The sequence below is a fragment of the Citrus sinensis genome, chromosome 4 (assembly GCF_022201045.2).
Source record: "Citrus sinensis cultivar Valencia sweet orange chromosome 4, DVS_A1.0, whole genome shotgun sequence".
Taxonomy (NCBI): Eukaryota; Viridiplantae; Streptophyta; class Magnoliopsida; order Sapindales; family Rutaceae; genus Citrus; species Citrus sinensis.
Genome location: NC_068559.1, coordinates 18442451 through 18468967, shown reverse-complemented (window position 1 = coordinate 18468967; position 26517 = coordinate 18442451). Strand labels below are relative to the sequence as shown.

The window sequence follows — 26517 nt, the reverse complement described above, 5'->3', positions numbered from 1 at the left end:
TATTAGATTCTTGACGTTCTACTCACGTGAGCGAGGTTCGAATCCTAAATCTCTAATTTTTAATGCAAGAAAACTATTTCAACTAGATTTTTTACCAACTTTTATAATCTTTTATATTAATATAATTGATTGAAGAATATAGACGAGAATAAGTGGGTGGAAAAAGGAGTGCCCAATAATTTTCTAAAATTGAATTATTCATGTATAGGAATTAGTAAAACAATCTCAATGAGACCAAGGCCTAGAAGCTTCATCATCAAGCAAAAGGTGTGAGTTTCTGTCCAAGCCCAAGCTGAAGCCTGAGAGCCCCATACCAATAAACTTACAAACCCATTTCTCTCTCTCTCTCTCTCTCTCTACATGACCTCATTTTGAGTTGGTTTCCTCCACGCAAAGAGTCCTGAGTGTGTTCTTTTCACCCTCTACAAAGGTAACCAAACCCTTTTACTTCAATTTCCTCATGTGTACGAAGTTTCCGTTTAGTCCATCAAACCTGATTGTTTTATCTGTCAAAAATTTACCCATTTATTGGGGTTGAATCCATCACTTGCTTGCCATTTATACTGCTGTTAATGTGGCGATGATTAAGATAAAGTTCTATCTGTTGGCTTCAATGTTTTAACCTTTGCTCAATTCTGATTTTTGGATTCTCAATCGGTTTCTGTCTTGGGTTTGTTTTATCTGATCTGAATCGGCTTCCCAACCCAAATTTCCTTTCTGGGTATTCCAGATTTCTCTGTTTTTGTGTTTAATTGTCACTTAATTTTTATCTGATTATGTTGTTATAGTTCTGTGAGTATCTGGACCAGATTTCATGTTATTGGTTTTGACTGCTTGTTCAGGGATTCTTTTATTATTGATGGTTCTGATGAGGATTGAGTTTCCTTTCTTCAAATCCTGAAGCATTGTTTTAAGATTATGGGTTGGTTACTTGCAAATCTTGTCTTGAATTTGGATGGCATGGCTGTTCTAATTGATTGAAATGATATTTTGGCTTCTCATTTGGTCTTTGGTTAGATAAATTGATATCTCTATATCAGCATCCAGTTCGGTAGTTGATGGAGTTCACTTGTCAAAATTGCAGTGATAGTTGCATAGAAATTAAGAACTGATACTACCCTTCGGTGTCATCAAAGTTGTGAAGATTACTGATCTTTTCTACACATTGGTTTTAGACCACCCTGTAATTCTTTCCCTAACAAGTGCAATTTTTGCTGTTTGCTGAGTTAAATTAATGATTGAAGGAGACTGATTGGCATGTAACTTGTTCCCGGAGATAGCTGTTTCTTCCTGTCTGAGAGAATGTTGAATCCAAATGTCAAACTGATTGGCAATTGACTTAAGATGATGGATCCCTAATCAAATGAATTTGCTAAAATCTAGCTTTGAATATGCTATTTTGTGGGATTATAATAGTTAATGCATAACTTCTAAGTAACACATTTTGAAGGTTTGAAGAAAGTAATTAAAATAATGGCATTGGAGATATGTGGAACTTCTCTTCTACGTCTGATGGAAATAAAATAGGGAAAGAAGAGCTGTCATTGAAATTAACTAGGGTTGAAAATATGGAAAATGGTATTGGTGAATTTACATTTTCATGTTATTTTGGATCAATGGATGAGCATTATAGTTCCGTCTATCTGATAGAAGGAATGCTCCAGAGAAGGGTTCTCTGATTATGGATAATTATTTAAAGTGATATGATGAGATGATTTGTCTTGCGAAATGGAAGTTGGATGCATAAGCTTGTGAACAATGATTTTCAATCTGTATTAAGCAGGATTTCAATTCTTTATTTTATTTTATTTTATTTTTCGTGTAATGGATCATCAGGTGAAGGAAATATCAAATTACCACAATCCAACAGCTGTTTTCGACTTAAAAAAGGTAAGGGTAGTCTATGACTCTACGTAGAATTTGAGGCAGAAGTATTTTCAGATTCTGCTTGACGGGCTTTGATCTTTTTACTTGGTGACATGTAATGTCAAGAGTAGATTTCATAAGTCTTAATGAAATGCATCATATTACTACAGAAATATTCCGTATATGGGTTACATGGTATCTGAATATAATTTTCCAGTTTTCTGGTGACATTAGTGAGTTAATGAGATGGAGCTCTCCTTCCAAGCTGTGGACTAATGGATTACAAATTAAAATATTGATTTCTTCCAATGTTTAGTGAATCATATTTTCTCATTGCTTCATTTGTTTTTTCCTTGTATATTTGTTTATGTGGACTCAGTTGTAGAGAGACTTTGCTCCTCTAGCATTTCAGTAACCTGGATCCTGCAAAATCATTGTTAATTTCCAACTGATTGACCCCCCAGTAGTAATGCAAGCATGGGCTGTGAGTGAGTAGAAGGAATGGAGTTGGAAGGATTTCAATTTACATTCACCATAATTTAATATTGAAGCCGAAAAATGTAAATATAATATTAGAACTCCACTGATGAGCCAGCTCTGTGAAACAAAGGCAATCCTAGAAAGATAGTAGTTTATGCTCAGATTCTGCCTCATCTCTGTTATTATTATTATTTTTGGGATAAGCCTCATCTCTGTTATTTAAAACCACATAAATGAATATATGGTGATTGGCACAAGTAGGTTTACGAATGTGATTAATGATCTCAGCCTCAGTATGGTTGAATCTACCTTTTGGGTTTTAATAAGAATCTTCTGTGGATAATTTCACTATTAGTCATATTTCTTGTCGACTGGTAAACCTTGAAGACTACTCAAAAAGAGGGGGGGGATGGGGATTTATCACCTGACGATGTTAATTCTCTCTTGAGAAAAGATAGCGATATTAGTTGCTGCAAACTGTTAAAAGTTAATGCATTGCAGGGATATTTATCTGATTTTTATTAGAATCTTGCATGATCACGATGTGATTGCTATGTTGGGGTTTTTGTCTGATATCGTACATCCAACTTTTGACACTCTACCATGTTATGCAGGAAATTACTCATTGTGATTCACTGGAAGCACTTTAAGTATCATATCCTTTTGTCTTGCTTCCATTGTGATAATATATGGGCTGAGGGGTGCACATTTCATGGGAGGTGTAGAGGATGATGAACCAGCCTCGAAACGCATGAAATTATCATCTGTCGAACTGAGAGGTCTTTCAAACGGTTCCGCTTTTAGAGAGCCCGTAGCTGGGTCTTTGAGAGATTTGATGGCTCGGCCCCTACCATCTGAAGGGGACGAAGACGTCATTGGCCCTGCTGGAGTTATTAAACGAGTGGAATTTGTCAGAATTATTGCCAAGGCTCTATATTCTCTTGGTTATACAAAAAGTGGTGCTCATTTAGAGGAAGAGTCAGGGATACCTTTGCACTCTTCCATGGTAAATCTGTTTACGCAACAAATTCTGGATGGCCATTGGGATGAAAGCTTGGCCACATTGTCTAAGATTGGTCTAGTAGATGAAAGTGTTGTCAAATCTGCTTCTTTCCTGATATTGGAGCAGAAATTTTTTGAGCTTTTGGATGCAGAGAAAGTCATGGATGCATTGAAGACATTGAGGGCTGAAATTGCTCCTCTTTGTATAAAAAATAGTAGAGTCCGTGAACTTTCCTCTTGTATTGTTTCTCCTCCAAAGTGCGTAGTAGTTTGTTCTCCAAAACAAGATATTGTGAGGGCAAAGTCCCGGCCAAAGCTGCTGGAGGAATTGCAGAAACTGCTTCCCCCAATGATTATGATACCTGAAAGAAGGTTGGAACATTTAGTTGAACAGGCCCTTGTCTTGCAACGAGAGGCTTGCATGTTTCACAATTCCTCGGACAGGGATATGTCATTGTACACTGATCATCAGTGTGGAAGAGATCAAATTCCTTCTCGAACATTGCAGGTTAGATCTTGCTTTACCATGATTAATGGCTATAGTTTCATAAGAGCATAGGATTGATTGTTTGGTCTATGATGAAAAAAGAAAAGGAAAAAAAAAATTGTTGGCTTCAGTTTTTGCTGATCTGGATATCTATCATCTTCTTCTCATTGATTTTTCTCTGTTTGATTTCTTTGGTATGCTGACTTATCATATCTCACATGTAATGTGGAAAATATATAGTATCTAATTAAGTTTAAACTAATTATTTACAATTAAGGCCTAGCAGTTGCTTGGGTTATTGCTTAAAAGATTTCATGACATGGATGGATACCTGTACTTTTCTGGACATATAAATTATTGCACTTAGAGTGATGGAGCAATATCAGCGAATACTAGAATCAGCTTCTGGGAATGCGAGGTTTCTGTCATCAGAACTGGAAATGTGGGGTCAAACCTGCTCATGCTCTTCTGCAGTTCTTTGTCCTTCTACTAGACTAAGTGCTGTCATTAACATTGACTAGTGAAAATTTTAGCATAATTTCTAGGATCTATAATGTTTCTTGTCATCTAATTGCAACAGATATTACAAGGTCACACTGATGAAGTTTGGTTCTTGCAATTTTCACACAATGGGAAATATTTAGCTTCATCATCCAACGACCGATCAGCAATCATTTGGGAGGTATGATTGTTTCCTTGAATATTGATATTAAATTGTCTCTGTTTCATTTCTTTTACTGCTTTTGCTTATATTACACCAATCATATGGGAATTTTGATTGTTTACTTTGAATATTGATATTAAATTGTCTCTGTTTCTTTTCTTTTAACATTCTTGCTTATATTTATTTCCTTTGTTTATTCTATGAAATTGGATTTGAATAATTTTTCACTATATATTGCATATGAAGTTAGTTGTTTTTGTATTATTGTGTATTCTTTTTCTTTTTAATATATGGCTTAGAAAGATTCTTAATATTATACTCTGCAGGATGAAATTTAACACTGTGGAGTTTATTAGCATTTTGACTTTGGAAGATGAACTTGGTTAAAAGATATTGTGCATGACATACTTCTCATTGGAGTTATTGTAATCTGTGGAGCTGTGATTGCATTTCCTGTTTTTATTTAATTTATCTTCAACTCAAAAAGTATCAAAAAGGTTATAACTTTTTTGATAACACGAAGGCTTGTGTATACCATTCTTTTTTAATCAATTCAGGGAAATAAACTTCTGTAATTTGCAATAATATCCACGTTAGAATTGCAATTAAAATGCCACATTTATCTACAATTTTTTCTTTTGGGGGGAAGGGGGTGGAAGTGTTTCATCAAGTGTTTAATATTTCCTGTCGTCCTTCTTAATTGAGGAGAATACACAAAATTTCGGAACAAAGATATGTACACGATGCTATGACAAAGAAATAGAAGATATGTCATCAAGTAATGAGGAGAAGAAAGTAAGCAATGAGGGATTTTGCAATGCTTATGCTTGAATCCTAGAAAAGAGCAAGGAAAAAGAAAAGAGTAGAAAGAGTCAAAGAAATGATGATTTTTATGCCTAATGAATAGGAGAATAGAGGAATATACAAGAAAAAGGAGAGACTGTAGGGGATAATTGGAAAGGGGCTAGAGAAAGTCTTATGAAAGATCAAACTTATTTATTTTTTGATTCTTAATTTTTTCGAGAGGAAGTGTCTGTGAGGATTTGTAAAACCTAAAACGCAGAGCAAAGCTAGCTGTTTGGATGTGTATGTGGAGCCGATTCAATGAGGTAAAGATGATGTTTGGCGGAAAGTCTTGGTCTAGTTTACTTTTAGAATCTCATGTTCATAGTGCAAGCTACTTTTCTGAAGTCTGCAAATACCAGGGTAGTTGTATTCTCCTGTTAGGTATGCCACTCTAATTTATTCCTGTTATGCATGCTAGGAGTTCAATTTATTCTCCATTTTGTCTAGTAGGAGTCTGAGTTATTATCCAGCTAGGGGTCAATTTTCAAACAACTGAAGATTGGAGGCCAATCACTATAATAAGCTATTTCCCTATAATTATATCCAGCTGTAAATGATTTCTGAGTCAGAAGTACTGAGCTATGCCTCTCTTATTCTCTTTTTTCTAGACTATAATATGCAAATTGATCTTATCATCTGTAATTGGCATTTGTAGGTTGATCTTAATGGTGGAGTGACATTAAAGCATAAATTATCTGGTCACCAGAAGCCAGTTTCCTGTGTTTCATGGAGCTCTGATGACCAACAGCTCCTCACTTGTGGAGTAGAGGAGGCTGTTAGGCGCTGGGATGTGTCTTCTGGCAATTGTCTCCATGTTTATGAAAAAGCTGGCCTTGGCCTGGTGTCTTGTGGATGGCATCCAGACAGAAAATGGATATTTTCTGGTGCCAATGATAAGAGTATCTGCATGTGGGAACTAGGTGGAAAAGAGCTAGAGTGTTGGAAAGGCCAACGAACTTTAAAGATTTCTGATTTGGAAGTAACAAGTGATGGGAAGCAGATTATAACTATGTGTAAAGAATCTGCCCTACTATTATTGGACAGAGAAGCAAAAGTTGAGAGGTACATTGAAGAGGATCAAACAATAACATCATTCTCATTATCTAGAGACAACAAATTCTTGCTGGTGAATCTTCTGAACCAAGAAATCCATCTTTGGAACATAGAGGGTGAAGTCAAGCTGGTTGCCAAGTACAAAGGTCATAAACGTAGTCGTTTTGTTATTAGGTCTTGTTTTGGTGGGCTTGAGCAAGCTTTTATTGCCAGTGGGAGTGAGGATTCACAGGTATGTATTTTTGTTCTACATTTTAAAAGTTAAGACTATATTGGGACTGGGTTGGTTCTTGATTCTTGTCTAGAACCTACTTTCTCCTTCATTATTAGATACTTGTGTGTCTTGCCTATATTCTTCTATTTTTGCCCTCTTTTTAAAAGGTGTTCTCTATAAATGAGAGATCATCTGTCATTGAAGCCACCACACCAGCAAAGCAAATCATCACACTGCTTTTGGTCCTTTCCTGGAAAGTCACACCTAGGCAAATAATATTATTGGTCTTTGCCTTGTCCTGGGAGGTCATGTATCTTGTACATTTCTCTCAAGTGTGATGTGCTTGCTTGGGTGGTGTTTCTCTAATAGTGATCAGAGCCCTAAATTATTTGTCTTGAATTTTGAATGCATTTCGCATCTGCTCTGATAAGATAACCAAATAACCCTCTTTGATCATGTCAATGGTTGAGCCATTTGTGTTTGTATCTATTATGTTCTTACCATAATGGCTCTGGAATAGTAGTGACTCTGGGCATGTTTCCGAGGGGTTAAGAATTAATACCTTAATCTCCATTTTGCATCAGAGGTTTACCGAACTTTTTCCATGTGCATTTAGACATTATGCTTTATATCAGAGAATGGATCCAGAATATGACAGTTACGGCCATATTATGGAATCTCTTTTCAGCCTTAGCAGTAATTATATTGGTTGCAATGTTGAAGGACATACATTTAACATTGCTGACGTACTGCAGCAGTTGGGATGTTCTGCATTCTCTTAGAGTCTTAGGCATGATTGCCTTAGTATTTGTTGGCCAGTGCTAATAATGACTTTGTCTGAGTATGAAGTCCAACTTCGTGAAAGAAGATATGCAGTGCAATATAGGATCTTTGATTCTTTACCTTCATTTCATAGTGCCTGAATCTAAATCATCTTTCCAAGGGCAGTAATTGGGCTTTCACTTTGTTTATAGGTTTATATATGGCATAGAGCCTCATGTGACCTCATTGGGGCATTACCAGGTCATTCTGGAGCTGTTAACTGTGTGAGCTGGAATCCAGCAAATCCTCACATGTTGGCATCAGCCAGTGATGACCGTACTATTCGGATATGGGGCTTGAAAGATCTAAATGTGAAGCGGAAGGATTGTCACAGCAATGGCGTCCACTATTGCAATGGAGGAACTTGAAACCAAAAGAGTAGAATCTTCATCGCTTAATTCCTTGACCATTGCTTTTCTGTAAATACTTCATTTTCATTTCAAGCCGACATTCATATCAAACAAGTTTGTGAACGGAAGCATCATTCTCATAATAAATCTGCGCTTTCTCATTTAATTCAAATAATTAATTAATTATGATAAAAAGGGTTTTAAAGACAAATTTGAAACATGACTGGTGCAGCTTAGAAAGCATGGGGAATTGAGGTCTTTAACGGTTGCAAGAATATCAGGAGAAGAACAAGGATTGTTATTTAAATAAAGCTAGAAGAAATTGTTGCAGAGATTCTCTATTCTGGGTTTATTTGATGAGGAACAATCCTTTCTACTCTTCTGCTATTCTGGTAAAGGAATTGTAACTATGTTCTTATTATGGTAACAAATAAATTGCCGACTCTTGGGATCAACGAACTTTTAGAGGAATCAACTGCTCGTGAATTTTTTTTTTCTCCGGACGATAACTGACGTGAATTACTTGGATAAAGTTGGCTTCAACACCTTCAATTCTCACAAGCCAAAATATGTCATCTGACAAGCCCCCTAAATTTGATTCTCCATGATCGTTTATTGACGAGAATGGAGGTCAGTTGTAGCGAGGCTTGACTAGATATTTAGCAATAGCATTGTGAGCTGACCAGAGGATGTTCGATCTTCGTTATCATCTCACTGTTCGGGGCCTTTCCATTTAAAAGTAACTTGAGAGATAATTGCTTTAAGTTTGTCAATGGCTGGTGCTTATCAAAAAAGCGAGTAGGTTTTGTGAGCTTAACTTTATTGTGTAATCAGGTACTCTGAAATGTTTGAAGTTGAAATAGATTGTGGCTGGAACTGCAGGGGACAATTTATCAATTAACACACAGAATGTGACGGGAAACATTTGTAACAGCTATACAAGAGGGTCCTTATATGCCATTAAATACTCAAATATCCACAAGCTTTTTCCAACCAACTCCTTCAATTAGAAACTCAGAAGCTTTTGGGGAAAGATGGGAGTAGATAATTCAAAACAAACAGCATACATTAAGTTGGATTTACATAAAAATTCTGATTAATGTCTCAAGCAACACTGAAAGAACTGGCAGTGCTTTCCACATACTTTCTTGTTCCCTTAAACCACCTCTTGTCTCCAGCTTGCGCCTTGCAGATGTAAAGCTTGCCACCTTTAACCGTGGCTGTAATTAGTTGATGCTTGCCACCTTCATCTCCATCAGCAGTTCTTGTTAATACAGACAAGAAGTAGTATGGTGGTCGGACTGAAGCCTCCAAGATGTTAGCTGTTGCCACAGCATCAGGGTCGAAACCACCCTGTTTGACCAATTCAAGCAGACATTTCAGTAGAATACAGCAAAACCAGACGCTACATTTCAATCATCAGACTAGAATTTTGAAAAGTGATATCATTTAAGGGCCAGATGAAAACTACATCAGCCAAGATTAGTTTTCATGATCTTTAATTAACAAATTACCTCAGACGAAGTTTTGCCGGAATAGGCTTGTTTTCCCAGCAAGTAGTCCACCTGCAAAGATCAAGTAAAGCATATTTCTCAATGTACAATTAGCAGCAAAATTGATAATATACAACAAGATGCATACAACCTAAAATTTATCCACAAATGGATGATAATGGTCACAGCAATGAAACTTCCACAGTATACCTTACTGAGGAATTCCTCGGGGGAACCGTAGTCAGTGATGGATTTCTTGTCAGTTGGGGTGATTATGACGGAGACATTGCTGTTGGGATCAAAGTTGTCTTCGTATCTAAGAACCTGACCAGGGAACTCTCTCTCTTTGCTGGGGTTCCATTTTGAGGGAATCGACAGCTTGAATCCATCTCCATTGTATGGCAAGAAGTCAGTGTTGGTCTTTGGCTTACCAAACACATTGGCTGCAACAAAATTACAGTTCAAGTTAATTCGAAAAAAAAAAGCATTTTCATCATCATACTATTATTATCATGACCCCAATTTCTTTCTTTAAATTAGGCTCATACCACTGTTACACTCAACAGGCTAGTGATACAGCCGCACACATAGGTTCCGTAATTTGTTTTATTCCATCCAATACTATTGTGCCGCGTCAGTTTTCACACGAAAGAGTATGTGGCTCTAACATTACTCGTACATTCAATATATGTTATCATAATTATAAAATCATTCCAATTTCAAGAACTGGGAAAGAAAGCTTTCTAAGTGCATGCACGAACTGTCAAAAGAGTGGATAGATAGGTAGCGGCAAATGAGTAATAAAGATAAAAAGAGAAGTACCAGATTCACCGTAGGCAGCGTCGGCAGGAGAGACCTTGGAGCCGACGGCAGCAGCACCAATGAGCACCGTCAGAGCCAAACGGCGGGAGACGGCGCTGCCGTCATCTTCTTGGACAGCTTGCTTCTGCGCACGGCAGACAATCTGGGTGGGCTTGATGTTTGACACGTGGCGCTGAGATGATGATGTTCTTGCTGGTGTAGTAGAGAGTGCATGGTGGTGCAAGAAGCATTGAGTTGAAGCCATTTTTTCTTTTCGCTCTCTTCCTTTTTTTTTTTTTTTCGTTCACTAAAGGCTTCACTAACAATTATAAAAGTAATAAGGAAAAAAAATCATTCGTATGAGGACTTTGTGATATGTGAAGGGCAATTGGATGGCTTTTGGATATTGGATGATGAGAGACGATTAGATTTTGATGTGGGATAAGGTTTTAGGGGTTCTGATTGGTGCCACCTGTCATCTCGTTCATCAGTTGCCACGTCAGCTGTTAGACTCCGCAGTTCTGACTTCTGAGTTCGGCCTGGCACGTGCTTCCGTGTTCGACGACATTCCACACGTGTGTGTTGTGAATGATTGTCTTCTTTCCCATGCCACTGCAAATTTCTGGATTAATTATATACGTTTATTATACTTTTAATACAAGTAATCTAACGCCCCTACTTGCCTTTTTCGTTATCCTTATTTGATTCAAATATTGAGCTTCAAACTTTATAAAATATAAAGGAATTTGAACTACTTAATTTCATGTAATAAAACGAAGAGTCTACATTAGTCTAGATTTATTCCAAGTCTTTTTTTAAGTTAACCATCTGAATTTGATTATTAAGAAAGGTAAAAGTTAAAAAATCAATTTATACTTTACTCGTTCCTACATTTTAGCGAAGGTAAAAAAAAAAAGATTCCGGAGTGAAAAAGGGATTAGTAGTTATTTGGACTCTTATAAATTCACCAGGTCAATATTCTATAATAATACATAATTCCACCATAATTAACATTAATAATATGACAATGTTGTCGTTACGTTCCATCACTAGTCATGGCAAGGGGGAAATGTAAAATCTAATGTTTGATCAATCGATCTATTCGCTTTTCTTCCCTTTGAACTTGCCCTTGGGGATTTTGCTGAGGAAACCTGAATCAAGCTTCTTGTACTGATTCTGGAGCTGCTGGAAGACATTGTTCAGAAAGCTGTCAACTTCATCTTCATGCTTCTCATACAGGACTGGCAATGTATGGGCAGCAACAAAACCTTCATCATCATTAACACCAAAAACTTTAGATTTAGTATAGGTCACCGTCTTGCGAAGAAGATTTAGAAAAATATTCCATCCTGATTTCTAGCATGCTTAGGAGAAAATATGACTTCTGATTTCTAATTATGACAAGTGTTAAGCAAAGCTCTAGGTATACCCGTTATCAACTCTTATCAATGTACTTCTCAACTCTCATCAATGTACTTCTCAACTCTCATTTGCTTTTTAGCACTCTATCCCACAATAATAATAACCAGAGTTCAGTAATTATTGTGACACAAGTGAATACTACTTATAAATGCAAGAAAAAGTAGGCTATGGTGCAGTACAAGCAATCTGGAACTAATCTAGTTCATCGCAGAATAAATCATTAGTAGCAGTTGGTAAACTATCTTATTTGGCTATCATTGGGGGCATGAAGAACCAGACTAGAGAATTATTCTGTAGCAGTATCACCGCTAGCAAATATAAGAACGACACTTACCAATATATAGAACGGTCAAAAAGTTACAACAGCTCCCTATCACAGCAGCAGCCCACAAGCTTGCTACAGCCTGGAAGTTAATATTGATAATCAATTCCATGTTTCCAAGAAAATGACAATATAATGATTCTTTTGTATTAGCCTTTATTTTCACAGAGACTATAACAGATTTGGTTCCTTCCAATTATTATTACATAATATCTCTTTTGGATAAACAAAAAGCTTGAAGCATGACAAATATTCATTTTTATTACAGTAATCAAGATGTTATAATAATATTTCAAGAACATACACATTGGCAAAGTTCGAGGGCGTTTGCAGCATGCGGAAGGATAAGAAATATGCAAGTACATGGAGTAAAGGGAAATAATTATCAACAATTCACAACTCCCAAGTTCAACATACCACAAGAAGTTGTTTCAGTTTTCCTCCACATGAAATGTCCTGAAGTAGCCCCAGAGCTTCGTTAACATTAGCACAAACTGTCGTGCCAATGTTAGCAAATACCTCTGGAGGCAGAACAAAGCGGGGAACTTTTGATGGTGATCTGTCACAATTAAAAAAAATGAAATTAAGAAATTCTAGCTCACCACGACATAAAATAACATTAGCAAAGCTGGACAAACAGCCAAAACGATAAATGTTTATACCTGTTAAATAAGCCCGAAATGTTTACCCAAAAAAATTGAGCAAGCATGCCAAGGACCAAAGCAAAGCATACAATGGTCAGAAAATGGTAGTTAAGCCATTCAAAGAGCACCCAAATTGCTGTTGCACCCATTAATACACTGGCTGATATCTTCTTGTTCCTCCATAACAAAACATCAGCAGCTGCACATTGAGAAGAGGAAATATTAGTAGCAGAAAGAATGCTACTAATAGTGATTGTGGAAAAGAAAGAGAACGGTCCTACATTTTCCACCGCCCAAAAGATGGTGGACAGGTTTCTGGCGTCCGAACAGCCGATTGAAACGAGCAGTGACTGAGCTTGATGTCTCTTCCTCAAAAAATGATACAGCTTTCTGCTTTTGAACCTTATCTGAAATGGTTTCCACAAGGTTGTCCAAAATGTTCTCTGCTGTTATTTTCTCTGGCATTCTTCCAATCTTTCAAGAAAAAAGGAAAAAACTACAACAAGACAACCAAAAGAGCATGTTAATTTAATTGGTTTGGCAACATTCAAAACTACTTCAACAGGCAATTGTAAGAATCCTACTCAAGAACCTAAATTTTCATAAAATACTACAAAATGTTGCACTTGTATGTATATTTATCTTAAGGCATAGACTAGGAACAGGGAACTTGATTTCTTTGGCATAAAAGAACAGAATTACAGCCTGAACCTGAAAATCATTCCAGCCCACCTATGATACAATTTTTCCAAACATTCGGACACTGGAGGACATCTGAGCGACTCACTTAGTGTGTGTGTGTGTGTGTGTGTGTGTAGACCCGTTCAACATTTCATCACAGGCAATAAATAAACAAGACAAAAAGAAAATAATAAACGAAATAGTCCTCGGACAAGAATAAACCCTTTTAGATGATTCTTTCTCCCACTACTGTTGACAGAAAAAAGAAGAGGATTTCAATAATCCAGAGCGAGCACATCCACACAGATTATGCACTGACTCGTCACATAGATGTTATGATATATTAATACAAGTTTCAAATACAATATATAATGGTTAATAGGATTTAACTAACCAGGAAATCTAAAACTTCTATCAACAACAAAAAATATGTTGTGGACTAAAATCATTGTGAAACCATCATCATACAGGTTGATCTGGCAGCTATGATTATTGTGAAACTCAAGTGTAGCAAGTTCTAAATAGCAAAGTTGGGAAATATATAAACTGAGATAACCATTTGATGGAACCCCAATCAATGACCAAAACAGTACTAGAGAAAACAACCCATCTCAACAAAACAGTCAAGAAGTTACAGTCATGGATTCAACACCTCTTGTTTCCACATAAACCTAAAAAGCAAATTGCCATAACCAGAATCAATGATCAAACTGCAGCCAAAGTGACTTGAACCCAGAAACAGGCATACAATTTTTTTTTTTTAAATAAAATAAAATAGACAAAGCAGTTGAATCAAGTAAAAGAAGTAAAAACCATGAAGCAAGAATTAGAAACAACTTACATGGGGTCTGTTGAGTAGATGATTGGAGTTGTGTCCGTGAAGATTTTTGCAAAGTTGCCAAGTACCGAAAAATGTAAGTCCCCACCAAAACTGTCATCCCACGTGGGTGTCATCATAAAAAAAAATTAAAGATAAAATTCCATTCATTGGTTATTTATTGTTAACCTTTTCTGAAAAAGATGCCTTTTACGTGTCTTTTTGGAAAATAAAATAATAATTTAATGAAATTTTTTAAATTGCTGCGGTTGCCGGTCGTCCGTTGTTTACTTGTTAGAAATCATACATACGTTTCAAAACGAGAATCTGATGGGTGATATCAATTAAAGTCTTATGATTGATTGGGTCTTTGATTTGATTTTTATTTCGGGCATATCACTGTCGTGATAGGTGATAATAAATCGCGTTAGTTATATGAGATAAGTATGTATCTTTGCTAAGTTGCTTCGCAGGCTTAGTGCTTGAGTGCAAATTTTATTTAAGTAATCACTCGACTTTAAATTCTTAAAAAGATAAGAGGGTTTTAAAAAATGGGCCTCCACCACTATTTTACCTTTGAAAATATAAATATATCTTATTAATTATCACATCAATAATGTGGTAATTATTTTCATGTTCCACCTTTTCCCCTTCTCCATGTTTTGGGCCAATACTACTTTTTTCCTATCTTGTTTTGAGTGGGATTATTTACACCCCTCTAAATACCTCTTAACACCCTCTTTAATTATTTTATAATTTTAATCTTTATTAAAATTATATAATAAGATAATTTCTAATTAAACCCCCACTCAAACTCAAATAATTTTTCAGATGGGCTGGTTTGCTAGGCTGAGAGATTGAGCATGCTTGGCCGTTTATTATTATTTTTTTGACCTTTTTTCTTTTTTCACACTATTGATTATCCCATCATTCTTGAAGTGAGTTTCTTGAACTCAGCTCCCGCTCCATTTTCTTCCATCAACTAAATGCAAAAAACAAAGAGTAAATATTGTTCTTATTACACAGCTAATGTTTCTAAGAAAGGGACACCAATATCAAAATGGCTGAGTTGTTAAAAAATAGTGAGACATTGTTCGTCTTCACTTCACACCAACCACTTGAAGCTGGAACAGATCATATGGTGGCGTATGCAAGTCAAAAACTGAAACGATGCCGTATCATGAAGATTCCACATCACCAGATGACAGCCACGGAAAGAACGTGATCTGACGTGTCCATTCTAACTATCATCCAAGTCTCTGTTTCTATAAAGGCCATTAAAACTCTCAACACACCATAATATGTAAAGTTGTACTTTTTCTCCCGCTCCGGGGTACATTAATACTCAGAGTCACATAGATTTTATCTTGGAAATTTTCTTAAGATATAGGAACCCTCTAGTGGGTTACAGTCTAAAATGGCCATGCATGTGAGCGGTGCATGCTTTTCTGTGTTCAGTGGGAGCAGAGTTGGCAACATAAGAGCCGTTGCTTCTGAGGGTTTTGCTACAGTGAAAACAGCCGAAGACAAAGTGAAATTAGGGGGGTCTGATTTGAAGGTGACAAAGCTTGGCGTTGGGGCTTGGTCATGGGGTGACACTAGCTACTGGAATAACTTCCAATGGGATGGTATGTTCTAACCTATATGGTTCCATTCATTCTTGTGTCTCTTCTGCATATACACCCTTTGATTTTTTTTTTTCATTTTAATTTTTTCTTTTCTGGTTAACCTCTCTGGTGTTCTGTTGTAAATTTGAAAGTAGTTTTGAACTTTTAGCTATGAACAAAAAGTGTGCTAGGTGATATGGTTTCTTAGCTCAAATTGGTATCGCAAAATAAAAGTTCAAATCATTAGATAAATATGAAATTTGAATAATAATTTTGATAAGTAAAATCGCCTTAATGTCCAAATCATATGCGCTGTGTGTGTTTGATGATGGCAGACAGGAAGATGAAGGCTGCTAAAGCTGCTTTTGATACCAGTCTGGATAATGGAATTACTTTTTTCGATACTGCTGAAGTATATGGTTCTAGGGTGAGAAAAAAAAAAAATTCATTGGTCTTTCTTCCTTCCCATTTAGTGTCTGGAAATATTAGCAATGTTTTTGTTATCTATTCCTGCAGGCCTCATTCGGTGCTATAAATTCCGAAACACTACTGGGAAGGTACATTCTAGGAGTTCGAATTTGGCTTAGATTTCTCATTCACATTTTGTTGAAATTAGCCTAACAGGCAAAGGTTGTCCCCCTCATCTGGTTATATTATAATTGAATTCGCCATTTTTCTGAAGATTTATAAAGGAAAGGAAACAAAGGGATCCGGAAGTGGAGGTTACTGTTGCAACCAAGTTTGCAGCTTTGCCATGGAGGCTGGGCCGTCAGAGTGTCCTCGCTGCTCTTAAGGATTCCCTTTTCCGGCTTGGCCTTTCTTCTGTTGAACTTTATCAGCTGCACTGGTCTGCGTCTCATGAATCTGTTTTTTGTTTTTTTTTTTTTCTGAATTTCCTTGACAAACAGTTGCTAATCAATTGCTTGCCATGGATTTTCAGGGCTGGAATTTGGGGAAATGAAGGTTACTTATTCTTAATGCAATTGTTTCATTGAACAACTGAATTTGTAAAGCTAGTAGAATTGTCTGTTTGTAGAACCCAATTATGTTCATATTCAAAAGAATTACTATTGAAAATCATTTTTCAGGGTTTATTGATGGTCTTGGAGATGCTGTCGAGCAGGGCCTTGTGAAGGCTGTTGGTGTTTCAAATTACAGTGGTACTTTTACTAATTTTCTTCTGCTGTAACTGATTCAATCTTAGCTGAATGAACATATGCCACCGATTTATTCTTGTTTTCTTCGCTGTGCTATGGGTTATAATAGTCTCTAATATTTTGCTTCATGCAACTAGAATTTCTTTTCCTCCCTTAACGCTAAGAAATATGATAAATTTATAATTTGATATGGTACTTTGATTCAGAGAAACGACTTCGCAATGCTTACGAAAAGCTTAAAAAGAGAGGAATTCCATTAGCTTCAAACCAAGTGAACTATAGCCTCATATACAGAAAACCAGAAGAGAATGGTGTGAAGGCTGCCTGTGATGAACTTGGGATCACTTTAATTGCATATTGTCCTATTGCTCAAGGTGAACTTCTTTTGTTTTTCCTAACTGTGTCTACATAACTCTTATTTTTATATATCCCAAAATACTTGGTGTATTACAGCGGTAAGAACTCTAGTTAGCACAAAGATGATACATATCCGTACTTCATTATATTGTGGTCAGACTACATAAGATTCTAGACACAAACACCTAGCGCACACAGCACAGACACAAACAAAAACAATTTTATCACATATCAGAAAATAAAATAAAAATTTTACTTATGTATTAACCCCTTTCTATCCTCAGACAGTCCTATTTTTGCAGCCAGGCTCAAAACCTCGTAAGCGGAATTGGTGGTTCCACTGTTTAAAATTGTCTGATGAGAATCAAAGTGTACGACTTTTAAATCTATGCAGGTGCTCTCACTGGAAAGTATACACCACAGAATCCACCAACTGGGCCTCGAGGCCGGATCTACACTGCCGAGTATCTAAGAAATGTAAGACATATGCAATGTTATGAGAACCTATCATGAAAATCTGTCTCGATTCCTGAATTAGGTTTATATCTTGCAGCTCCAACCACTGTTGAACAGAATCAAGGAACTAGGAGAGAACTACAGCAAAACTTCCACACAGGTTTTTTTCTTTTTCTTTCTTTTTTCTCCCTATTCTTCTGAAATCTATGTATTTAATTGGATGTAGTTGCTTTTGATATCAGAACAGTCCTTGTATGAGCAACAGCTTGGCAAAGCAAATCCTATTTCAGCAGCTTGAGAAATGCTTAACCATCTGTTAGTCAGTAGTCAATATGCATTTTCAAGTGAAAATCTTAGAACTACGTGAATATAAATAATGTGGAGTTCTGCCAATGGTATGACTGCTGTATCAGTTTGTATACTGGCTTATAGCCTATCCATGCAAATTTCAGTTGCGGGTTTCAATTTTGCTCTTTCTTTGTTACAAGATTCTCGAACAACCAGTTTTCTGTGGACAGGTAGGCCTCAACTGGCTATTAGCCCAGGACAATGTTGTGCCAATCCCAGGAGCCAAAAATGCAGAACAGGCTGCAGAATTCGCGGGTGCATTGGGATGGAGACTCACCGATGAAGAGGTGAACGAGCTGCGCTCAATGGCTTCAGAGATAAAACCTGTCGTCAGTTTCCCTCTGGAGAATTTGTAGATTTTGTCATTTGACACAAACAAATTTATACAAGAAGCAGTTGAATTATGCACGAGTTCTGAAATTCAATCACAGTTGTAGACAGCTTTACACTTCGTTGATGGTAAATTATCACTTGAAAACGAACCTCAGCAGCTATAAATGTAAAAGTCCTCCACTTTTTTCTTCTTTAAAGAGTTGTTCAAATTATACTTAGTTTAGTTTGTATCTCAATTAACACAAAAACTTGCGTGGGTTGTGCTTGACCAATAAATATCTATCATTCTGCAATTTGCTACTGTGGATTTTGCTGTGAGACCCACCCACTTTGGGAAAATACACGACCACTGGTTTTAAAGCCAAAAAAAGAAAAAAAAATGTTATGGAATTCATCATGCTTTAGATAAGTTCTCAGTTCTCATTGGTCGGGCGCATTATGTCGAGGTGGTACATCTGATTCACATAAATATTTCTGCTGAGGTAATATGACATGACATCTTACAGAACTTTCATTGATAATGTAACAAAATTAATATATTAACTAGAGATAATAAAGTCAAATTGCACTCGAGATGTGACAATTAATAATGAGAGTAGTATTATTGAAAAATATAAAGAATATGGATCATTCCTTAATTCAAGTCAGCATTTTTCATTTTATTTATAGTTAAGCTAATTTTTCACCAGATATAAAAAACTGTAGGAGACTAAAAACAAAAATACTAGGAAAAGATCATGATCATAAAGGATCCCAATTTAAATATAATATCTCTTTGAATTTGATTTTATATTTATAAAAAAGCAAAAAAAAAAATTTTTTTTTTTTTTTACCTAATTTCTTTCTTTTTAATCTGGAATGAAATAACCCATTTTGCAGCAAAAGTGGGAATTGCATCATCCACCATGAAACAAGTAATAATAGCTCGCAATTGGCATTTTATCTATCTATTAGTTGTCAAGAACAATCTTCTCTGACAATGTCGTCCCAAATCATTGCTTCAAAAATTAGACAGGCTGTTACTGCACACATGGCAGCACCTCTGCTTACTTTCAGATCACACGTTCATTAGGCTTGTAGTTGTAGATTTTCCTATCCAAAACCGGCCCCTACGTGAGCACTCACCCCTTAAGTAATCAAACGCCACGTGTACGGATTTTAGTTGTCATCATTTACTCTCACAGCACAAGTGCAAGTACACACACAAACTACTACTGGTCCCTCTCCTTGTCCTTTTGAGAAAATTTCTCATTTTTAGGTTCCCTGCAGTGGCGAAGGTTTCACCTTTTTATATAAGAGAATTTGAGAAAAGCAGAAAACTGAAAGTGTTGCAGTTTCCACTTGAAGCAGAAGAACAAGTCTTAAATTTTTTAACTTTTGGTCAGCTCTGCTTCATTCAAATACATTTTGTATTTCTGGGTTTGTTTTAAAAAGTTCTGTTTTTGTAATCTATCTGTCTGGTTTATTTTTTTAAAAAAGAATAAACTTTTCTCTCTTTTTTTTTTTTACTCTCTTTATTTTCTTTCCTTGATAAAAATTCTGATTTGATGTCTTCAGCTGCCCTATATATACATATATATTCTTGAAATTTAGTTGGTCACTACTAGCAATGGTGTCACGAGGTTCATATGGCTGCTTTTTTTTTGTTTAATTTTGAAAAATTCTGCTGGAATTGTTAATCATTTTTCCTTCCTTCTTTTGGGAGAAGAGTTTTGAAGATTGTTGCTTTTCATTTACTTCAAAAAAATTTCTTTCCCAAATAAATAATGAAGGTTTAATGATTGTAAGTTATGAACAAAATCTAGTCTTTTACTACTTAAGGCATAATTTAAGGAGAGCTTTTCTAAATTGATAATTAAGTTGTTTCCACTTATGGTATAGGCATTTATTTTATTTTATTAATTGACTATCATATGCTTTTGTTCTCTTTTTTCAGTTAGTCAACTAACACATGAAATAATTAAATAATTTATGTGAAATTAGTGGCTGTAAACATTCTCGGACTCTGTTAAGTCTAAACACAGAGAATTAAATTATGATTTTTAAATTCAATTAATATATTGATCTGTTCTGTCTTGCTGTATGCAGCAAATATTTGTCTCCTCAGCCATGAATCCATGCATCCCTGATTGGAATTTTGAAGGTGATATCCCTATCAGCAACCAGATGAAACCAATGGGGTCTGTTCCTTCTATAAAGCTTCACCAATTTAGAAGAAGCATGAGTGCTTTTGTTGTTTCTTTAATTTTTTTTTCATATTTTTTTTTACTATTATTTACAGGCAAGATAATGAGTTAGTAGAGCTCCTATGGCAAAATGGGCATGTGGTTTTGAGCAGTCAGGCTCAAACGCAGAGGAAACCGAGTCTCAATCATAATGAGCCTCGACAAGTTCAGAAACAGACATTAAGGGGCAGTGGTTCATGCGGGAACTCAAGTAATTTGATCCAAGACGATGAAACAGTCTCGTGGATCCACTGCCCGATTGAAGATTCCTTCGAAAAGGATTTCTATTCCCAATTATTCTCCGAGCTGCCACCGTCTGGCCCAATGGAGGTCGATAAGCATACGAGACAGCTCAGAGAAGAAAAGATGGTCAAGTTTGATCCTCCGGGTGCGGTCACAAGTTCGCAACATCCAAACGTTAACCATTCGGTTGTTCCTGAACTACAAAGAAATGCGATGCCTCCTCCAAGATTCGAGGTCCACGATGCTGCTCAGCAAAACAAAAACTTGGGTGATTTGGGAAAGGTTGTTAACTTTTCTCAATCCACAGCACCCCCAAAGGGTGAGTTAGGACCTTGTAGCGGACAATTTGATCGAAAAAGGTCCGGAAATTTGACACAGGGAGAGGTCAGGGAGTGTTCGATGATGACAGTGGGGTCAAGCCACTGCGGTAGCAATCAAGTTGCGTACGATCTTGATATGAGCCGAGCATCCAGCAGTGGTGTGGGAACTACCGGCTTATCTCCTGGAAAGTTAAATGATGATGTTCGAAAAGTAATTTCTCCGAGCGAGAGGGGTAAAACTGAGACAATTGAGCCGACTGTTACTTCATCTTCCGGTGGATCTGGCAGTAGTTTTAATAGAACGAGCAAGCAATCTACTGGGGATAACAGCCTCAAAAGGAAGAGCAGAGATGCAGTGGATTCCGAATGCCAAAGTGAGGTAATTATTTATTTATTCTTTCTTTTTACTCCTCATATCTTCTTCTGTATAGCATTATTTAATCTTTTCTAATCGGATTCACGTGTGAAATTTTTCGTGTTATAGGCTGCCGGATTCGAATCTGGTGCGGGGAACAAGACAGCTCAACGATCTGGGTCTTGCCGGAGGAGCCGTGCTGCTGAAGTGCACAATCTCTCGGAAAGGGTAAGCTAATGGCACCTACCATCTGAAAAAGTGTAAGAATTGTAACTGAATATTGAAATTCTATTCTTGAATTTATGCAGAGACGGAGAGATAGGATTAATGAGAAGATGAGGGCGCTGCAAGAGCTCATACCCCACTGCAACAAGGTCTTTTCTCACTACATTTTCTTGTTGAAGTTGTCTTTATATTTCCTTGCATATGTCATTCTGATATCTTGCTTTGCATTGTTTTCAAGTTCTTACCTATGTTTTTTTTCCGGAAGAATTGCATGATTGCTTGATGAATCCAAATGAAAATCAACTTAAGCATTTGATGCTTTCAGGAAACATTCATGTTAAGAAGTAATAGTACATCAAGGTTTCTGTTTGTTCAATGAAAAAAGAATTCTGGGTGCCATGACATTACCTTGCTTTAGTGGGTAAAGATTAGAATTTCATTGGGCTTACTGAAAGATAACAGTTTAAGTCATAAATGGAATGTTCAAGTACGATAGTAGGAAGAGATGCTCTCTTAATTGTGACTTTTTGCGGTGGTTTTGGGGCTAGTGGGTAACTAATTCACCTTTTACTAAATCTCTTTTCTCTAAATACAATCTATTTGAACTTGTTTCTAAAATAAATAAAAAGGTAGGATTGTAGGAAGAGGAGTAGCGCGCAACTGAGGACAAGTGAGAGAAATACAATTTGATAGAATTTTGGCTCTTAAGTCTAATGATTGCATGGAAATTGATTATAGTTGATTAGCACAAGAGAAAGAAACAAATGGAGGGGAAAAAATTAAAAAAAAAAAATTAAACAAAGAGTAGGATATGCTGTGGCCTTTGATAGAGCAAAGTTTCAATTCACATGGGTCCCTATTGAGCTCTGTTTGAGTTTCTCTTATATAAAGAATAAACAATAGCATGGTTTAATTGACTAGATTCTTATTCAATGACTCTCAATCAAATTAATGTCAATCTTGCAGACAGATAAGGCATCAATGCTAGATGAGGCAATTGAATACTTGAAGTCACTTCAGTTACAACTTCAGGTGTGATACCGGAAATTGTAAAACTAAATTTCATCTTGCTGTTACTGACTCGTGCCATTGACAACAATTTGTAGATGTCTCAGGTAATGTGGATGGGAAGTGGGATGGCCCCATTGATGTTTCCAGGAATGCAGCACTACATGTCTCGGATGGGTATGGGAATGGGTCCACCACCGTTGCCTTCTGTCACAAATCCTATGCATTTTTCAAGGGTCCCACTTGTTGATCAATCTATGTCTATGGCCCAAGCTCAAAACCGGGCTGTAATGTGCCAAGCATCGGTGTTGAATCCAGTTAATTACCAAAATCAGATGCAAAATTCAAATTTCACCGACCAATATGCACGTTATATGGGTTTTCATCCTATGCAAGCTAACTCTCAGGTTTTACTCATCATCCATGATATATTATAAATCTGTAAATGAAGCATCATATGAAGTCTACTGTTTCTTGGGCATGTTAGTTGCTCTTTTTTTCACTAAAACACTTCTTAAAGTTACCCGGTTGGTTGTGTCTTGCAGCCTATGAATATGTTTCGATTTGGTTCTCCAACCATGCAAAATCAAATAGTGTCCCTGCCCAGCAGTAGTTGTGTACCTTTCTCTGGAGGAGCTGCGACAGATAATTCCCCTCTAAGTGGCAAGATGGGTAACTCATTTCAATCTTTTCTTCAGTTTTATTCCATAGTGTTTGAACTAGGAAGGCTACATTATTCTTTAGAGACAATAATGCTGTTATTTCATGGAAGGGCAACCTCCTATTTTAAACTCAAATGAAAATCTTAGTTCAACGAATATAGGAACCATATTTGGTGAATTTTGTCTGACTGCCTTGTGATATTGATAGCTGTCTGCTTTATTTTTCATTGCCTCTCCTCAAAATGTTACTAATGACAAGCCTTATAGAAACTTGGCCACACAAATCACAGATCCCGTAGCTATACTTTTGTCCTCTTGAATGTGAAATGATAAGCCATAAAGTCAGTTTTCATAATCATTTCTAATTTTCTTTACAAGCCGATCATTCATTACCAAAATTTTTTAGTGAATACATGAATATCTTGATATATATTAATCTTTTCGCATATTCATTCTTCTAATGCACAAGTGTCATCATATTTATTAAGTTGATCAAAATTTTCTGTATATAAACAGGTTAGTAGGTGAGAGAAGACGACTTATCAAATGCTTATGGTCCCCTATATTTATAATGGGTCGATCTCAAGAAGGTGAAAGTTGTTCCTCTTGGAGAATATTTGGTCCATTTCTTTCTTGCATAGCATATGATATCAATGCCCTATCAATTGCCTGGTTATAAGTTCTCGCGAATGGATAAATAGAGTTGTAGCTCCACTCTATATATCAGTGAAACAACTGTCAGAAAAGATCAAAATATATCGATGGGTAACGAACTCTGTAAACCTATGATTGAAACTGATCAGTTTTGGTCAACTGCTACCAATGCAAGGATGGAGGCGGGACATAAATGTCTGAAATTTTTCCCAACTGTAGCAAAAATATGGCAATTGTTTCTATTTCCTAATATGTATAAATACCTACATTTCTTGCCTGTTGGTATGTGCTTATATAAGGAATCTTTTGTTTTTATTTTCTTGATTTCTTTTTCTTTTTCAATGGTTACCAACAGAGAAAGAGGGAGGCAGGGACAGGAGGGGCCGCCATGCCCCGCCGCCGGCCACCAGCAAGACAGGAAAAATCAGATTCTCTTGTTATGAATGGTGGTAAACTACATTTGTGCGCATAAACAGGCACGCACACGCACATGCACACAAACTTGGTTGGTTTAGATGCTATACTTCCACTTGTTTGTGAGATGAGGAGGACCCAAGGATGCCCTATAATTGAGCAACGAGAATATGGGATATTCTTCTTTAGAGATTCAATCTACAAAGAAATGCACATAGTGGAAGCATAAGCTTGAAAGAAAGTTCATATAATCCATTTTAACTAAAGTAATTTTAAATCTTCATGATGTTATTGACACACTTAAAGATGCCTATATGTTATTGTATTCGCGGTCCATTATCTTTTCTTGAGTCAGTCTACAAATAACTGAATGGAGACTAAGAAAGTTTCATTGAACAGTTGCTTGAAAATTTTAACCTAACAAGTATTGTAAACTTGTAAGATAATTTGGTTGGGATACAAACCAAGTATTTCAACAGAGTAAGCATAGGATAACTCAAAATTACAATTGTTTTGTTATCATATTAAGTTACTTATTGACTTCAAATATAAGCTAACGGATAAGGATTCAAACTACAGTATTTAAGCTCTTAACAAGTCTTCAGAATCAAAGGTAAAGCTAGCCAACCACCCAATGTATCATATGATACGTGAATATCATGCATATGTAACACCATGTTGCCTTGTTATGGCCACTTGGGGACAGATGCATGCCATTTGGGGACTCATATTTGGTGGAATGATTCTCTGTTAATCTCCCCTCCCCCAATTTTAAAGAAATGTTTTGGATAAGAACGTGCATGAACTCTTTCAAATTTAATAGACATGACTAAAGACATGTTTTCAACAGATTCTTTCAATATTTGCTCCACATGAGATACATACTTCATACAAATGTGAAACTTCAACTACACGTTTCCAAAAAAAAATCAAAAGCAATATTTTTAGTTGGAATATTTTTATCACTTGAATTGAACTCATAATCATCCCTTTGTTTTTCCCTCTCCTTTTAGAATCAAAGTCATCCAATTAACGTCTGAGGTATAGATATATGCTTTCCTTTGCTTTCTATCTGTCTTACTTTGCTTTTCATTTTTGACCCTTTAGTTGTTTAAAGATAGCATATAATCTTCCTTTTGTATCTGTAGCTTTCAGTAATTTTCATAAACTTACATGGTTCTATAAATACCAATATCTTTTTCAGATTCGTTTTCATTCATATTTGGTACAAATATTTTTGCATCTTTTTGTGCCATGTTTTCACTCACATCAACAATAGCCGCATGTACAGAACATCATTAACTGGGACTCACGTGCAAGGATAGTCACAGTTGAAATTGATAGATTCTAAATTTCTAATGTTATTTGCTCCACTCCAATCTAGCATCCGACTACAAATGCAATCACGCATGGTCCATGCAAGCTAATTTCTTCAGGAACTTTGAGATACCCAAAAAGAGAAGCTGTGTGCTTTCTCAGTTTTATCAGTATCTTATAAATCCCATGGACGTATGGTGCTCTACTAAAACAACTCAGCCAAGTTCTGTCAATTTCTGCTACTTGGACCCAAAATAAAAACATGAAAAAAAGGGCAAAATGTGTGATTATCCTCTATTGATCAGAGAAGATTTTTACTCACAGACAGCTGCATGCTTTTTGTTTGTACTCCCTTCCTTCAACATTAACTTCTCCCTGTCGATGCATGCATGTGCCTTTAATATTCAGTCCACTATTTGTGCGCTCTAACAATTAACATGTACAAGTCACCAACATGAAAAGAAAACTCCAGTGATTTTGTTTTCTTTCGAAACTTTTCAAATTGTAAAAGGAGAAAAAAAAAAAAAAAAGACAATCAAACAAATAAACAAATAAACAAGCCTTTAAACCCCTACTTTACTCATTCGTAACTATGGCCAATGGGCCGTGCCGTGCCATGGACTGTGCCCAAAAAAAGCCTACCAATATTTTTTTTTTTAACGTGCTTAAAAAAGCCTACATGCAGGGGCGGATTCACCTTAAGACCAGTGGGGAAGTCCCCACTGAATTTTTTTTTTTAATAATTAATTTAGTTTTCATAAAATTCTCAATAATTTTTTCTAAAGCCCCCACTAATTTATAGTCAAGCCTGCAATACATAGTTATACTTAAATTCTCACATTCTAATTTTTTAAATTCAAATAAAAAAAGAT

General features: G+C 36.2%; 5 protein-coding genes across 18 annotated transcripts; 3 read left to right on the top strand and 2 right to left on the bottom strand.

The window, feature by feature from the left end:
• Positions 1-269: 269 nt before the first annotated feature.
• Positions 270-7950, top strand: LOC102624907 (WD repeat-containing protein 26 homolog). 4 transcript variants are annotated; one of them, XM_025101107.2, is made up of 7 exons: positions 440-721; positions 843-922; positions 1837-1890; positions 2961-3856; positions 4416-4517; positions 6001-6630; positions 7587-7950. In XM_025101107.2, exons 4-7 carry the CDS (start codon positions 3059-3061, stop codon positions 7800-7802), a joined length of 1746 nt encoding a protein of 581 aa, XP_024956875.1. In that variant the 5' UTR covers positions 440-721; positions 843-922; positions 1837-1890; positions 2961-3058; the 3' UTR covers positions 7803-7950. The 4 variants fall into 4 exon arrangements, with proteins under 4 accessions (XP_006484997.1, XP_006485000.1, XP_024956875.1 ...); XM_006484934.4 differs by lacking the exons at positions 440-721; positions 843-922 and adding an exon at positions 270-430; XM_006484936.4 differs by lacking the exon at positions 843-922.
• Positions 7951-8719: 769 nt separating this feature from the next.
• LOC102625749 (oxygen-evolving enhancer protein 2, chloroplastic) lies at positions 8720-10433 on the bottom strand. The gene is made up of 4 exons (XM_006484938.2): positions 10100-10433; positions 9488-9720; positions 9299-9349; positions 8720-9137 (listed from the first exon to the last, which is right to left on the bottom strand). The coding sequence occupies exons 1-4, from the start codon at positions 10341-10343 to the stop codon at positions 8889-8891; spliced, it is 777 nt and encodes a 258-aa protein (XP_006485001.1). The 5' UTR covers positions 10344-10433; the 3' UTR covers positions 8720-8888.
• Positions 10434-11004: 571 nt separating this feature from the next.
• Positions 11005-20408, bottom strand: LOC102626033 (reticulon-like protein B8). 3 transcript variants are annotated; one of them, XM_052439724.1, is made up of 6 exons: positions 20397-20408; positions 12748-12962; positions 12485-12665; positions 12240-12381; positions 11835-11904; positions 11005-11346 (listed from the first exon to the last, which is right to left on the bottom strand). In XM_052439724.1, exons 2-6 carry the CDS (start codon positions 12929-12931, stop codon positions 11177-11179), a joined length of 747 nt encoding a protein of 248 aa, XP_052295684.1. In that variant the 5' UTR covers positions 12932-12962; positions 20397-20408; the 3' UTR covers positions 11005-11176. The 3 variants fall into 3 exon arrangements, with proteins under 3 accessions (XP_052295684.1, XP_006485002.1, XP_006485003.1); XM_006484939.4 differs by lacking the exon at positions 20397-20408 and adding an exon at positions 13989-14146; XM_006484940.3 differs by lacking the exon at positions 20397-20408 and adding an exon at positions 13800-13963.
• Positions 15255-18515, top strand: LOC102626516 (hypothetical protein). Of its 6 annotated transcripts, none has more exons than XM_052439722.1 (10): positions 15255-15592; positions 15907-15998; positions 16088-16128; positions 16254-16418; positions 16512-16534; positions 16660-16731; positions 16935-17102; positions 17392-17562; positions 17639-17701; positions 17789-17892. In XM_052439722.1, exons 1-10 carry the CDS (start codon positions 15382-15384, stop codon positions 17797-17799), a joined length of 1017 nt encoding a protein of 338 aa, XP_052295682.1. In that variant the 5' UTR covers positions 15255-15381; the 3' UTR covers positions 17800-17892. The 6 variants fall into 6 exon arrangements, with proteins under 6 accessions (XP_052295682.1, XP_052295680.1, XP_052295681.1 ...); XM_052439720.1 differs by lacking the exon at positions 17789-17892 and adding an exon at positions 18064-18515 and having other exon boundaries at positions 15256-15592; XM_052439721.1 differs by lacking the exon at positions 17789-17892 and adding an exon at positions 18060-18515 and having other exon boundaries at positions 15258-15592.
• Positions 19436-24664, top strand: LOC102626817 (transcription factor PIF4-like). 4 transcript variants are annotated; one of them, XR_001508752.3, is made up of 10 exons: positions 19647-20005; positions 20311-20402; positions 20504-21389; positions 21495-21593; positions 21674-21739; positions 22557-22622; positions 22697-23005; positions 23144-23270; positions 23777-23850; positions 24270-24664. XR_001508752.3 is itself a non-coding variant. In XM_006484943.4 (9 exons), the coding sequence occupies exons 2-9, from the start codon at positions 20332-20334 to the stop codon at positions 23779-23781; spliced, it is 1629 nt and encodes a 542-aa protein (XP_006485006.1). In that variant the 5' UTR covers positions 19436-19602; positions 20311-20331; the 3' UTR covers positions 23782-24229. The 4 variants fall into 4 exon arrangements, 3 of the variants coding, with proteins under 3 accessions (XP_006485006.1, XP_015387762.2, XP_006485007.1); XM_006484943.4 differs by lacking the exons at positions 19647-20005; positions 24270-24664 and adding an exon at positions 19436-19602 and having other exon boundaries at positions 23777-24229; XM_015532276.3 differs by lacking the exon at positions 24270-24664 and having other exon boundaries at positions 19648-20005; positions 22706-23005; positions 23777-24229.
• The last annotated feature ends 1853 nt before the right edge of the window (positions 24665-26517 follow it).